At 35.4% G+C, this 14,730-nt stretch overlaps 1 protein-coding gene across 1 annotated transcript; it reads right to left on the reverse strand.

Annotated features, from left to right (window-relative positions):
• Positions 1 to 287: 287 nt before the first annotated feature.
• Positions 288 to 2,363, reverse strand: LOC122591440. Its single transcript, XM_043763709.1, has one exon. It carries the CDS (start codon positions 2,361 to 2,363, stop codon positions 288 to 290), a length of 2,076 nt encoding a protein of 691 aa, XP_043619644.1.
• Between the last annotated feature and the right edge of the window lie 12,367 nt (positions 2,364 to 14,730).

Below are 14,730 nucleotides of genomic sequence, written 5' to 3' on the forward strand. Positions count from 1 at the left end.
AAGAGGCATGTAGCAACTCGAGCTATTATTAAGAAAAACTAACAAACTCATGCAACAAAAATCAGAAATTATTAACCAGCAGCAAGTAATAAGTTATACATCAGCATTATAGTCGTTAGAAAAGCATGTTCTAGTGCAGAAAAACTACCATTACAACAGCAACAAAGCCAAAGTCCTGAAAAAAATCAACAAAACCCAAATCCAACCATCCAAGACAAGACAAAGACACCAAACAAGCAAATATACAAACAAAAAGAGACTCCCAGAAATAACTAACAAGTTATACATCAGCAAAAACTATGTCGAGGACCATACGCCAAACGCTCCACTAATTGATCAACCCTTTCTCCACCATAACTTTCTTTCACTCTTTCTTTTAACCAATTCGCAAATATTTTATTATGCTCGGTAGCCAAAGCGAAATCGCTCATTGACTGGTTTAAGTCTCGCAACACTGCCATGTGCTCATGTACGTACGGAGCAACCGCTGTCATGTTCTCTAAGACATATAAATGTGCCTTCTGTAAGTCAATGTAATCCGGGTCAAAATATTTCAATCCAATTGTCCCAGCACCAGAAAGTCTACCCTCATGTCGAGCTTGCGGGATTCCAATACTTTTAGCATCGGCAAGATAGTCTGTGCAAAAATCAATCACTTCTTCCGCAACATATCCTTCAACAATACTACCTTCGGGTCGTGAACGGTTTCTTACACACCCTTTTAAAAACCCCATATATCTCTCAAATGGATACATGTATCGTAGAAACACAGGACAACATGCTTTAATTTCTTCGACAATATGAGATATTAGGTGAACCATTACATCAAAAAAAGAAGGCGGGAAGTACATCTTAAGTTGACAAAGAGTGACCACAATTTCTTGTTGCCATGTATCCAACACCTCAGGATCAATCACTTTTGAATGAATCATGTTAAAAAATAAGCATAGCTTTGTGATTGTGTGTCGGATATGGTTTGGCAGTATTCCACGGATTGCAACGGGAATCAATTGTGTCATTAAAATATGACAATCATGAGACTTCATACCAATCAGTTTCAAGTCTTTTAGTGAAACCAACTTCTTAATGTTGGCAGAATACCCTGATGGAACCTTCACACCATGCAAACATTTACAAAAACTCATTTTCTCTTTCTTTGACATGGTATAACAAGCGGTTGGTAGCCAAATGTGCTTGCCTTTTTCAACAGGAGCAAGCTCTGGACGAATTCCCAGGTCGACCATGTCTTTTCGAACATTGATTCCATCTTTTGTTTTCCCCTGAATGTTTAACAATAAACCTATCAAACTATCACAAACATTTTTCTCAATATGCATTACATCAAGACAATGTCGAACTTGCAAATGCTCCCAGTACGGTAATTCCCAAAAGATTGATTTCTTTTTCCATATACCGTCGAGACTCTTTTGACCTTTCCCAAATACAATGTTTATATCTTTGACCTGAGAATATACAGCCTTACCCTTGAGTGGTTTCGGTGCATTCATAGGCGCGGTTTGCCCATCAAATAATTTTGCATCTAACTTGCGGTATGGATGGTATCTTGTAAGATACCATCGATGGCCCATAAATACATGCTTTCTACAATGATTCAACCTTAAAGCATATGTGTCATCTTGACATACTGGACAAGCTTTTTTCCCTTTTGTACTATAGCCTGATAAATTGCCATATGCTGGGAAATCATTGATTGTGCAATAAAGTAAAGCTCGTAGTTGGAAACGTTGCTCCTTGTATGCATCAAACACTTCAACACCTGTACTCCATAATTGTTTCAAGTCATCAAGTAACGGAGCTAAATACACGTCGATGTTGTTCCCAGGTTGCTTGGGACCTTGAATGAGCAATGACATCATGATGTATCTACGTTTCATACATAGCCATGGTGGAAGATTGTAAATACACAAAAGAACCGGCCAAGTGCTATGACGACTACTCATATTTCCGAATGGGTTTATTCCATCTGAACTAAGCCCAAACCTAATATTTCTAATCTCCTCCCCAGATTTTTCAAAAGTGCTATCAATGTTCCTCCATTGAGGAGAATCGGCCACATGTCTAATCTTTCCGTCTATTTTACGCTCTTTAGCATGCCAGCGTAACAACTTTGCATCCTTAGCATTAGCAAATAATCTTTTCAATCTAGGTATGATAGGTAAGTACCACAATATTTTAGCTGGAATTCCATCTTTTATGACAACTCTATCTTCCACCATTCCATTAGTTTTACCCTTATAACGCGATGTACCACACCTAACACATTGATGTAGATCGGCATACTCATTTCTATATAATATACAGTCATTGGGACATGCATTTATTCTTTCAATTTTCAACCCCATCGGACACATCAATCTTTTTGCTTTATACGTTGAAACGGGTAACTTGTTATCGTTTGGAAGCAATAAACGCAAAAATTTTAGTAACTCCGTGAAACTTCTATCACTCCAACCATATTTTGCTTTTATGTTATACAATTTCAAAACAGTCGAGAATTTGGTATACTTACATTCATTATATAATGATTCCTCAGAGTCATCAAATAATTTTTGAAATTTTTCATGATTTGCATTAGCTACCTCATCTTGTAAATCTTGTAACATGCCATTTATATTATCACGGTTATCATTTTCTATAAAAATATTATCATTTTCATTAGAATCACTGTAATAACACGATTTATATCATCGAATTCACATCAACAATGGCGGAATCAAGGTGTTTGGTTAGTGTGTGTGTTCTTGGTGTTTGTGTGTGTATTGAGAAAGAATTAGAGGTGAAATGGTATTAAGTTTGTGAAAAATGAATCAAGGATGTGTGTAGCGTTATGATTCCTAAGGTGATAAGGGGTATTTATAGGCTAATCTAAACAATTATGCTAATTATCACAATTAGCCCCTCAACCTTAGTAATCATAAGCCTATGACTTAACAACAAGTAAGTCCTATAACTTAAATTACAATTTATCACTATTTTGGATTTCTAACATTCTCCCCCCTAGTGATATATTGTAAGGAATGAAGTACGTGTTATTTTGTCTTGTAGGAATGAATTTGATGAGCCCGGTGGTGAAGACAATTGGTGTGTTGAAACAAGTCTTCAAAGCTTTCTCATTGTCTTTGGAGAACTTGATTCAGTCTTGGTCTTGGACTTCTTGAAGTTAAATCATTTATTGATTCTCAATGTTCTTTTTGAACAGAGAATGATGAGTGTGTGTGTCTTGAATCTTAAAGGATTGTTGAATCATGAATCAGAGTTGTCTTTTGAAATACGGAAGGTATAAACTTGTCTTGGATTCTTCAATCTTTGATTCTTGAATGAAATCCAGCTTCTTGATTCTACAAGGAGAACAATGAATTTGAACAAGTCTTTATGCTTTCTTGAATTTTGATGTCTTGGAATGAATTTTTCAGAAATATGTACTCTCCCCCTTGATGTATGCATTGGAGCTTCTTGGTAAAATGTTATTGTATGACTTGAGGATCTTGAATGATATATGTTGATGAAGACTCTTTTGAAGCATTACTTCTTTGACTTGAATCTTCAATCTTTTGACTTTTGAAGCTTTGATCTTAGTCACATCATTTTGAACACTTTGGAGAGTATACATTTGAATGAGATTTTGAAAAGTCTCTTATGAAAGTAATCATGCTCTCCCTCAATTCATGAGTAATCACAGTCTTTGATTGGAGCATCTCTGATCTCATTCTTATTTCTGAACTCAATTCGGATTTTCTTTTTCAAGTCAAGATCTCATTTCAACTAAGATCTAGTGAAAATTTGAGCTCAATTGGCTGAAATATTATAAATTGAAAGAACAAATGATCTACTTTCGAGATGAAAGAACTTCAAGTTGAATTTGGAACCTTTTCAAAATAACTATACGTTAACGATCCAAAGCATGATTTGTTGCAATTTTTCAATGATGAGGTGTTTTTCTTTTCTCCCCTTAATACTTTTAAAACAACCAAACACAAATTTTTCTCCTTGCTGTCCTTATCAATCATTCTAATTTCTTCCCCTAATCAATCATAATATTTTCTCCCCCTCATAATGACAAAGTTGGGAACCAATGTCATTATGCACACATTGATTGATTAAATGTTAAAAGAAATAATATGACCAAAAGTTAGATATTATGCACACGAAGAATTATCAACCATCAAAACTACAACCTGGACCATTAAGCCAACCCAAATAATCCTATGGGTGACTAAAATATAAGATTGAAGTTGTTGGTACAAACGTTTTAGCATGGTGTTGGTGTTTTCTATGTTGGGGTGAAGAGAAATAAAACCGGATAATAATAATCCGTTAACATTTGCAAAAATCGAAAGGATTAATGAAATGACCGAAAGAAATGAATACCATTTATCGGATTTCCTATGTATCATTGAGAAATGCACAAAGCAAACTCTAACATAGTTCGGTCTTTTGGCTTTTCAACCTCAAGATTGCTTCAAAGAATGTATACCATGGTCAGTGTCACCGAAGCGTTCGATAACCATGTTCTATTATCCTTAAAGACTTTTTAAGAAAAAACCAAGGTCACAATAGACTTCTTGTTAACTCTATAATCACACTAATGTAATTATGAGACCTACATTCAAAGTTGGCAAAGACGTTAACAATGGTAGGATTTCCATTTGATCGTCGTGAAATATCAATTAAGATATCACTACAAATGTTCCGGCTATATCACAAAGATAAGCAGTTATATCACAAAGATATGACTCGATTGTGTCCTAAAGAATGAATAATGATCAAAGGACTGATCAAACAATATAGCTCTAGACACAATGTGATCAAATGAAGTCAGGGACTGGAGCAGAGTGTCGCCCTTTTTCAATATCAACATCTTCCAAATGAAGAGTCAATAGAAATAAGAAAATCTCCGTGAGAAATAAAACAAGCACTTGTTAATAAACACTTGAGTGGTTAGATAAAGATGTGCATTGCTTCACTGGGTCCATGAAGACTTCTTCAATATCGAGATATCAACAAATGATATCCGATAGAAACGTGTTTAACCCGGCGATTTGAGAATTTTAGGGAAGGGTATCATTTCTTTTAACCTTTTTTCTCACAACATATCATCATAACCTCTCACTTTTCGACTTAACTCCCTCCATCCTATTTGCACGAAATCATCATCACTCTAAATACCCTCACTATCTAATGAAAGAAGTGAATACTACGGGGTTAGAACTCATCGGTGATGATGAAGTTCATGGAGTGAATTTTGAGAAAACCTAGTCGCTCATGTGCAAACTAATCACCGAACTCCCATTGGATAAAAATCATTGGAAAATCATCAAATGTGAAAAAAAAAATTGTTTTAAAAACACATTTGAAGTTTGAAAGAGGTTTGAAATCACAAACTCCCCCTTAATCTATGCAAAGATATAAAGGCGGAGCAAAAATGAATTTCACAAAGACCATAATGATTTTACTCATGTTAACTCAATCAATTATTCAAGATGAGACAACTCGGGAGTACACAAAGGCGTTCGATCCTTCGCTTCTCATATCAACAATTGAGAGTTTGATAATTTATTGTCGGAAAAATTTCATGAATTGTTTCATTTCAAGTCACACCTTTGCTCAACAAACTGTCAAAATTGCTATTACACATACATATTCATATAAGACCACTTGGAAGTACACAAAGGCGTTCAATTCCTCGTTATCTTATATCAATCTATATGTATAACAACATGAATTTATACCAACTTTGAAATATAAATAATTTCAATTAAGAACGGGTTACGCACTGAGTATGCATAAGCCATTTTGAAATAAATAGCACAATGAAGAACAGGTTGCATACAGAGTATATGCAAGCCATTTTTTTTAAAAAAAAATCTTGTTGTTCCTTTTGAAAATTTATACTTTTGTATTTGATTTTATCTTTTCAAATTTTTTTTTTTTAATATTCGAAAATGTATCAAGAATTCCTTCAAGGATAAAGTGATTTAAGGATTAAGATTTAGCATACCAAGTTTAGAGATTAGAAAGTTAAACCTTTTCTCATCTAGTGGTTTTGTGAACAAATCAGCAAGTTGATAGTCAGTTCTCACGAAGTAGAGCTCGATGTCACATTTCTCAGTATGATCCTTGAGAAAATGATATCTAACATCAATATGCTTTGAGCGAGAGTGGTTTACCGAGTTGACTACAATTGCAGTGGCACTTTGAGAATCACAATAGATAGGGACACGATCATATTTCAGACCATAATCAGTAAGTTGTGTCTTCATCCATAACACTTGAGCACAACAACTAGCCGCAGCCACATATTCAGCTTTAGCCGTTGATAGTGACACACAATTTTGCTTCTTGGATGACCAACTCACAATTTTATCACCTAAGAATTGTAAAGTACCAGATGTGCTCTTGCGATCAAGCTTACAACCTGCATGATCTGCATCTGAATAGGCAGTTAAATTGAATCCAGTATCCCTTGGATACCAGAGACCTAGATTGGATGTACCCTTCAGATAACGAAAGATTCGTTTCACAACTTGGTAATGTAAATCAGTTGGAGCAGCTTGATACCTAGCACACATACATGTTGCAAACATTATATCTGGGCGAGATGCTGTAAGATACAACAACGAACCAATCATGCTTCTATATCTCTTTTGGTCAAATGGTTTCCCATTTTTATCAGCATTAATGTTTGTTCGAGCAGCCATTGGGGTAGAAATTGAAGAACTGGAAGTCATGTCAAACTTTTTCAACATATCTTGAATGTACTTACCTTGTGATATAAAAATACCATTTGGTAATTGTTTGATTTGAAGACCCAAAAAGTAGTTCATTTCCCCAATCATGCTCATTTCAAAATGATTGACCATTAGAGATGAAAAGTTTCGGCAAAAAGTTTGACTGGTCGACCCAAAGATAATGTCATCAACATATATTTGGACAAGTAAAACATGCTTACCTTGCTTGAGAATAAACAAGGTAGGGTCTATCGTGCCTTTGGTAAAGCCACCTTTGAGTAAGAAAGTAGTCAAGGAATCATACCATGCTCGGGGTGCTTGCTTCAGACCGTAAAGAGCCTTGTCTAACCTGTAGACATGGTTCGACCTCTCAGGATCAACAAAACCTTCTGGTTGCTCCACGTAAACTTCTTCTTTGAGATCACCATTCAAGAACGCAGTCTTCACATCCATTTGAAACACAGTGAAGTTTCTGAATGCGGCATAGGCTAAGAATATGCGAATGGCCTCCATTCTTGAAACTGGAGCAAAAGTTTCGTCGAAGTCAACACCAGGTTGTTGGCAATAACCCTTCGCAACTAGTCGAGCTTTGTTCCTTACTACGACTCCATTTTCATCCTTCTTGTTCTTGAAAGTCCACTTGGTACCAGTTGGTTCTTCTTTCTTCGGATTTGGAACTAATCTTCATACCTTCAGTCTTTCAAACTGTGCGATTTCATCTTGCATCACCTTAACCCACTTTGGATCACTAAGAGCTTCAGAGACTGTTTTGGGTTCGATATTGCTAAGAGAAAGCGCAACAAGACACTCATTGACGGAAGTACGAGTAGTTACTCCAGCTTGTGGATTTCCAATTATCTACTCTGTAGGATGATCTTTCCGCATACGTGCCCATTTGTTGTCATGAGGAAGAAGATCTTGTTGATGAATGTCAACATCATCATCATTAAAACTGGAGTTTTGTTGAGAGATGGAATCATAACTTGGAAGAACTCTTTCCTCAAAATCTGGATGATCAAAGTCCAGTGACACATACACATTTGGAGTATTTGATGAGTTTGTTGTCTGAGTTATCTGAGAAGGTTGTTCTTGAACATTCTTTTGAGAATAAATATCAATTGAAGGTGATTCTTCTTGCTCTGAAGAACTTGATGATGGTTCATGATTGTTGTCAGGAACTGAATCATTGGTCTGAATTGGTTCATTGATTGGAATAGGTTCATTGATGACTCGAGGTTCCCTTTCATGAATTAGTTTTGAATTGTAGAATTCTTCGAAAAGAATATCTAATTCTTCACTTGTTGGACTCGGATACTTCTTGAAATTAGAAGCTAAGGTAGACGTCCTTGTAGGAGCACTTGAAGTACTTGGATCACTGATTGTTGGTAGCAAACTTTCTTGTTCAAAAATCATGCCAGACATCTCATCAAACCAAACATCATTGTTTCTTGAATTGTATTTGTTCGGCGATTGAAGATACGATAGGCAATTGATGTCTTAGAATAACCAACAAAGTAACCTTCGTCACCTTTCTTCTCAAACTTTCCAACATTTTCCCGATCATTCAAAGTGTAACAAACACACCCAAAAATGTGAAAATAGTTGATGTTGGGTTTGCATTTGTTAATAACCTTATAAGGAGTCTTCTCATGACGCTGATTAATGATAGACCTATTTTGAGTATGACAAGCAGTGTCAACAGCTTCAGCCCACATATTCGAAGGTAATTTGGAATAAGCAAGCATTGTCCTTGCTACTTCCACCAGCGTTCGATTTCTCCTTTCAACGACACCGTTTTGTTGTGGGGTACGGGCAGCAGAGAATTGGTGAGTAATGCCTTTTGATTTGCAAAATTCATTGAAAACGACATTCTTAAACTCAGTACCGTTATCTGATCGGATGTAACGGACTGGAAGTTGAAGTTTTACTTGAGTCGAAGTGATGAAATCGATCAAAATTTGAGTTGTTTCATCTTTGGATGCAAGAAACTTGACCCAATTATATCTTGAAAAATCATCAACGATAACAAGATATATCTCTTCTTGTTTCGGCTTTGTATTTTCATAGGCCCACAAAGATCCATGTGAAGCAAATGAAGAGGTGCCAAAGTGTGTGGAATTTTCTTTGGTTTATGAGAAGTTCTTTTGATCTTCCCAACTGCACAAGAAGGACAAACATGCTCACTTTCATACTTGTAGTCAGGCAAGCCTTCAACAAGCTGCTTGTTGACCAAAGCATTGATGGTTTGAAAATTCAAGTGAGAAAGCCTTCTATGCCATAACCAAGAATTCTTCGAAGTAGCCTTTGAAATGAGACAGATGTTATCAGTTGGTTGGTTATCATTGAGATTAACGGTAAAAAGATTATCACCACGATCTCCGCAGAGGATATCAACCCCATCTAGAGTTTGGACTTTGCACAGGGATTGTCGAAAAAGAACTTGAAGGTTGTTGTCACAGAATTGTCCAACGCTGAACAAGTTATGACTTAGACCTTCAACATAATGAAATTTCTTGATGACAATTCCGTTACGTTCAATATCTCCATAACCTATAATAGGAGCGAAGTTGTTGTTTCCAAAATGAACAATTCCCATGAATCGTTCAACAAAGTTCTTGAGCAATGCTTTATTGCCAGTCATGTGTTTCGAACACCCGGAATCGAGTATCCAAACACAGATGGTTATTTCCTGCAATCAAAAATTTTAACCGACTTTAGGTACCCACTTAAAGACGGGTCCTTTGTGGTTAGTTAACACATGCAGGGGGTATAACTTAGGAAATGCATACAAACATGCTTTATAATCAATATGAGCATTAACGAGCATACCATCAATAAGCACATTTGTATAAAAGGTAAACACATTCACATTCGAATCAAAAGTAACATGTCTAACATCATCCAAACAAGCACGAGAATTAACATTGTTTACAGAACCACAAGGCATAGCCTTGGAATTATTAACATTGTTTTCCAAAGATGAATTGTTTAAACCAACAGAAACTTTCTTTTTTTTATTCCCAACATTCTTTCTCCTCCTCCTCTTCTTCTTTTCCTCAACATGCTTACTAGTGATCTTAGGTTCTAATGACTTAGGAACCCATTTGGTCTTTCCACCTGTTGAATTGAAACTAAGAAGATTAGAACGAGGGGTTTTAAACACTTCCATCTTTTTGATCTCTTTTGGGGGTGAGGAAACTTCTTCTTTCTTAGGTTTCTCATAAGAAAACCATCCATATCTATCCCTATATCTAGTTGAACCATTCGAAGTGTCCTTATTTAGCAACACTAAGCTAGACTTAGACACCTTAGGTAAAGAACTAGATTGAGAGTTAGACGAAGAAACATTGGGATTGTCTTTTGGAAGTTTCACTTTTTGATACTTTGGTCTTGGTAAGGTCTCAGCTTGTTTCTTCTTGACATGTTTGACAGGGGTAGGAGGGGTAGGACTCTTTTGTTCAGTCTTGACGAGTTTGGGTTTAACTCGTTCCTTAAAATAATATGAAGTTGGGGCTTTGGATTTTGATTTTTGAGATTCCTCTTTTGTTTCTACTTTGATTTTGATAGATTCAATCTTTTTCTCAGTATCTGATTCAAAAAAATATTCTCCCTCCATAAATTTATCAAAATCATCTTTGGTGAATTCTTTTGAAAATTTAGAAAAATCAGGAATCTTGTTGTCCAACTTCACGTCACTGGTAGTTTCATAAATTAGGTCAACTTAGACTAACACATCTTTGGTTTCACAGGAGAATTGAGTAGAAGTTTCAACACGGTGAACAACTAGCTCATCAACACTATTGCATGTGAAAAACTTATAAAAGTACCATATCAAAACTAAACTATGCGCAAGATCTTCATCAGATAAATCAGATTGCACATAATTTTCAGCTATTGAAGTAGCAGTAGTTTGACAAATACATGCAAGACAATCAGTCAAGGTTTGGGTGGATGAATTTGTATTAGAATCACCGGTAGTCTGAGTGGAATGGTCTACTAAGGAATTTAGGTCAGTTTGAGTAGAAACATTCACACAAACTTTCTTGATATCAACAACAACTGATTCATCCTCTGAATTCGGACTTTGAGACTTTAGGTCATTAATGAGTTTTTGTTGAGAATCCACCTTTTATTGTAAACCTTCTATTTGTTTTTCCAAAAATGTGGATGTAACATACAATTTAGTTGGTTTAGGTGGAGACCTAACAGATTCTTGGTTTTAAAAATTAGATGCAATTTCTTCTAATTCAAAAATTGATGATTCTTTTGTTTCGTAAGAAGTATTTAGAGCATCATAATTAACCAAAAATTTATTGTTTTGAATTTTCTCAAATTCATCAGTCTCAAATTCGTCATCCAATGGACGAATGAATTGTTGTACCATACCAAGTCTCAGAAATTTTTCATCATATAAAGGTTCAAATTTTTCTTTGGCTTTTTGCAATGGAGTGATATTCTCAAATCCCAACCCGAGAAGAAGTTCTGACCTATCAATTTTTGACTTATTGAAATAGGCAGTGAAGTCCAAGAGAGGATTTTGTTCAACTTTATACAACTTTTCTTGATAGAAAAATATATTCTTTTTAAGTTCCTCAACTTGTTTTTCAAGATTTTCGATTTCAATGTCTTTTAGAAAGCAATTGTGATTTAACTCAGAAACTTTTCTTTCAAGTTCAACAATTTTTGGTTTAGCTTCTTGGATCTTTTTATTCAGAATATCAACATCCATTTGTCTAGCATTTTCCCGAAGCCATTCATTAGTCTTTTGAATTTCAAGATCTTGATTGGCCTTTTCAAGATCAAGAATGGTCTTTTCAAGATTATGACACTTTTCTAATAACTTAAAATCAGGAGAGACATTCATCTCACATTCTTTAACCAACATTTTTTCTTTATAATTTTGAAAATCTTGTTTCATAGCATCATATTCAAAAAGTACTTTTGAATGTTCTTCAAGAAGTTTTGTTTACTCACTTTTAGAAAATGAAATGCTATTTTTCAATTTTTTGTTTTTGTTGGCTAGAGAATTGAAATGTTTTGTCAAGTTTGATAAGGCAATTCTACAAGACTCTTTATCTTTAATTAATGAAAAAGTAGAGTCGAGATTTACCTCATCATCGGGATATTCCTCATCAATGCTTTAAGCTTCCAACACTTTGTCCTTGCTCAACCACGCCATGAAATACACATTTGCAGACAGATCTTCATTTTCATCATCAGAAAGCAATAGCCACTTATCATCCTCAGCAATTAAGGCTTGTCCGGCTTCCACTTGCTTGGCCAAAAGCATCTTCTGCTTATAGTATTCATAATTCTTCTTGCGAGGTAGTTTGCAATCCACAGCAAAATGACCAGGAACTCCACAGTTATAACACTTTTTGTCAAATGAATTACCCTTCTCCACAATTTGTTTCTCACTTCCTTCCTTCTTGTCCTTATGCTTTGATCTACTAGATTCACCTTGTTCAAAGTTCTTGTGATGATAGTGTTCCTTCTTTGGAAATGCACTTGTTAATGAAGTACGGAGATTGTTGTTGGTTGGCCTTGCTTTGTAATACTTTCTTTTGAAATGCTTAGTTACCGCGGCAAGAGCTTGATATAGTTCATCTGAGACACCATCTCTTGTAGCCATCATATCATCTCCCTCCTCATCAGGTGAAGAAACAACTACCATTTGCCTTTTAAGAGCTTCAGAAACCTTCTTTTCAACAATCAATGCCAAAGGATCAGAAGATACAACTTCTGGCTTTTTGTTTGATGAAGCTTTGTTTAGAACTTGATGTTCATTGAGTTTGAAAGATTCATGAAGATTATGGATGGTGAACTTGGTCAGATTTTGATTTTGCTTAATATGTGTTCCAAAATCTTCCCATTTTGGACCAAGAGCTTTGATGAATTTGATGTTTAACTCAATCTCTGATTTCTTGACATTGTTCTTCCTTAGTTCATTTATGACATTGCAGAACCTACAGTAGACAGCCTCTAAGAATTCATTTGGCAATTTGCTGAAGTTGTCAAACTCAGTCAACACATTTGTCAATCTTATTGTTGAAGTCACATCACCTTCCATTTGTCTTGCCACCTCATCCCATATCTCCTTGGCTGTATCATAAGAATCAACAGAACCATAGATTTCATCTGGTAGTGCTTTGTACAAGCATGATCTAGCTCTGTTATCTGCAGTTGTTCGATCTTTTTGTTCAGCATTTAAAAGATCAAGAGTGAGTATTGCATCGGTAGTGGGATGGCGATGAACTGCAAGTCCATTAAGGATGGAGTCTTTAAGAAGATGACCATTTGGTTGACATTCCACATAGTCCATGAATCTTTTCTTCCATAGTCCATAAGAACCACGGTAGAGAACTGGAGGTCTTGTATCAAAACCCAATGCCAATGCTTCACGAGAAGCCATTTGAACTTGATTAGATTTGAATTGAATTGAATTTGGTTGAAGAAGTGAAACGATCTTGATTAGATTGGATATGAAACGATCTTGAATGGTATGAAATGAAACGGTCTTGTAAAAGAGATCGTTTTAGGTTTCTTGAATTTGAGAAAAAATTTCTAAGTATTCTGAGACGATTTGGGCAGAGTAACGGTGTGAGATGGAATGAAATGAATTGAGCAAAACCAATCACGAAGATCAGTTACCCAAGAAGAGTGTGATTCCCAATCACAACACTTCACAAAATCAATCAAACTAGAACTTGTTTCAAAGAAAACTGGGACGATCTTGAATGAGATCGTCCTGGTATCAACAGGCTAAGACGATCTTGATTGAGATCGTCTTGGTTTTTCTTTCCAAAACTTTCAGTAACACAGCTATTTCCAAGTAATTGAATTGACCAAACCAATCCAAAAGGATTAATTAGCCACAATCAATACTTCACAACACAACCACACTTGTTAGAACGATCTTATGAGGATCGTCCTACAAGCCACAACACTGAAATGTGAAAAACAAGTATGAAGACTGAAACGATCTTTGCAAGATCGTCCTAGCTCAAGATCGTCCTTGAGTCATCTTCTTCATCAGTTCAGTTTCAACATAAAACTCCATTGATGAACTTGAAAAACTTCAATATCTTTTGATTTTCTGGGAATTAGAACATGAAACCACTTGCAAACAGTTTGAAATCACTTTAGCTACGATCCGATTAACAAATATCAACACAAAACATAACATAATCAAATCCCAAATTTTAGCACCAAAAAAAACTCAAAATTCGAACTCGTGATCCAGATCGAATTAGAACTTGAAACTTGAAAGGATTATGTTATCAACTATCACGAATCTAATGGTGAACAAACATTTATGATTTTATGTGAATTGTGAGGTGAATTTTGAAATTTCAGTGATGAAAAATGACGAACAAAAAACAGAAATAATTTTGAGTTTTTGATAAATTGTGATTGAATTCGGTTATGGATCGATATCAAGACGATATTATGCTCTGATACCACATGTAATAACACGATTTATATCACCGAATTCACATCAACAATGGCGGAATCAAGGTGTTTGGTTAGTGTGTGTGTTCTTGGTGTTTGTGTGTGTATTGAGAGAGAATTAGAGGTGAAATGGTATTAAGTTTGTGAAAAATGAATCAAGGATGTGTGTAGCGTTATGATTCCTAAGGTGATGAAGGGTATTTATAGGCTAATCTAAACAATTATGCTAATTATCACAATTAGCCCCTCAACCTTAGTAATCATAAGCCTATGACTTAACAACAAGTAAGTCCTATAACTTAAATTACAATTTATCACTATTTTGGATTTCTAACAATCACGAACAACCGTGTTATCATCATCATCCAAATACTCTCCATGATATATCCAACATGTATACATATCTGTAAACCCCCGACGTATTAGATGATCTTTAAGTACATCACAATCACTAAATTTCTTTTCATTTTTACAATCTTTACATGGACAACAAATTTCAACATCTCCACTTTCCACGCGATAAGTCTCA

This window comes from Erigeron canadensis, chromosome 3 (genome assembly GCF_010389155.1).
Source record: "Erigeron canadensis isolate Cc75 chromosome 3, C_canadensis_v1, whole genome shotgun sequence".
NCBI classification, from domain to species: domain Eukaryota; kingdom Viridiplantae; phylum Streptophyta; class Magnoliopsida; order Asterales; family Asteraceae; genus Erigeron; species Erigeron canadensis.

Bases quoted from the DNA above. Each gene is read 5' to 3' on its own strand.
- LOC122591440 (XM_043763709.1), bottom strand. From the start codon at position 2,363: ATGGGGTTGAAAATTGAAAGAATAAATGCATGTCCCAATGACTGTATA.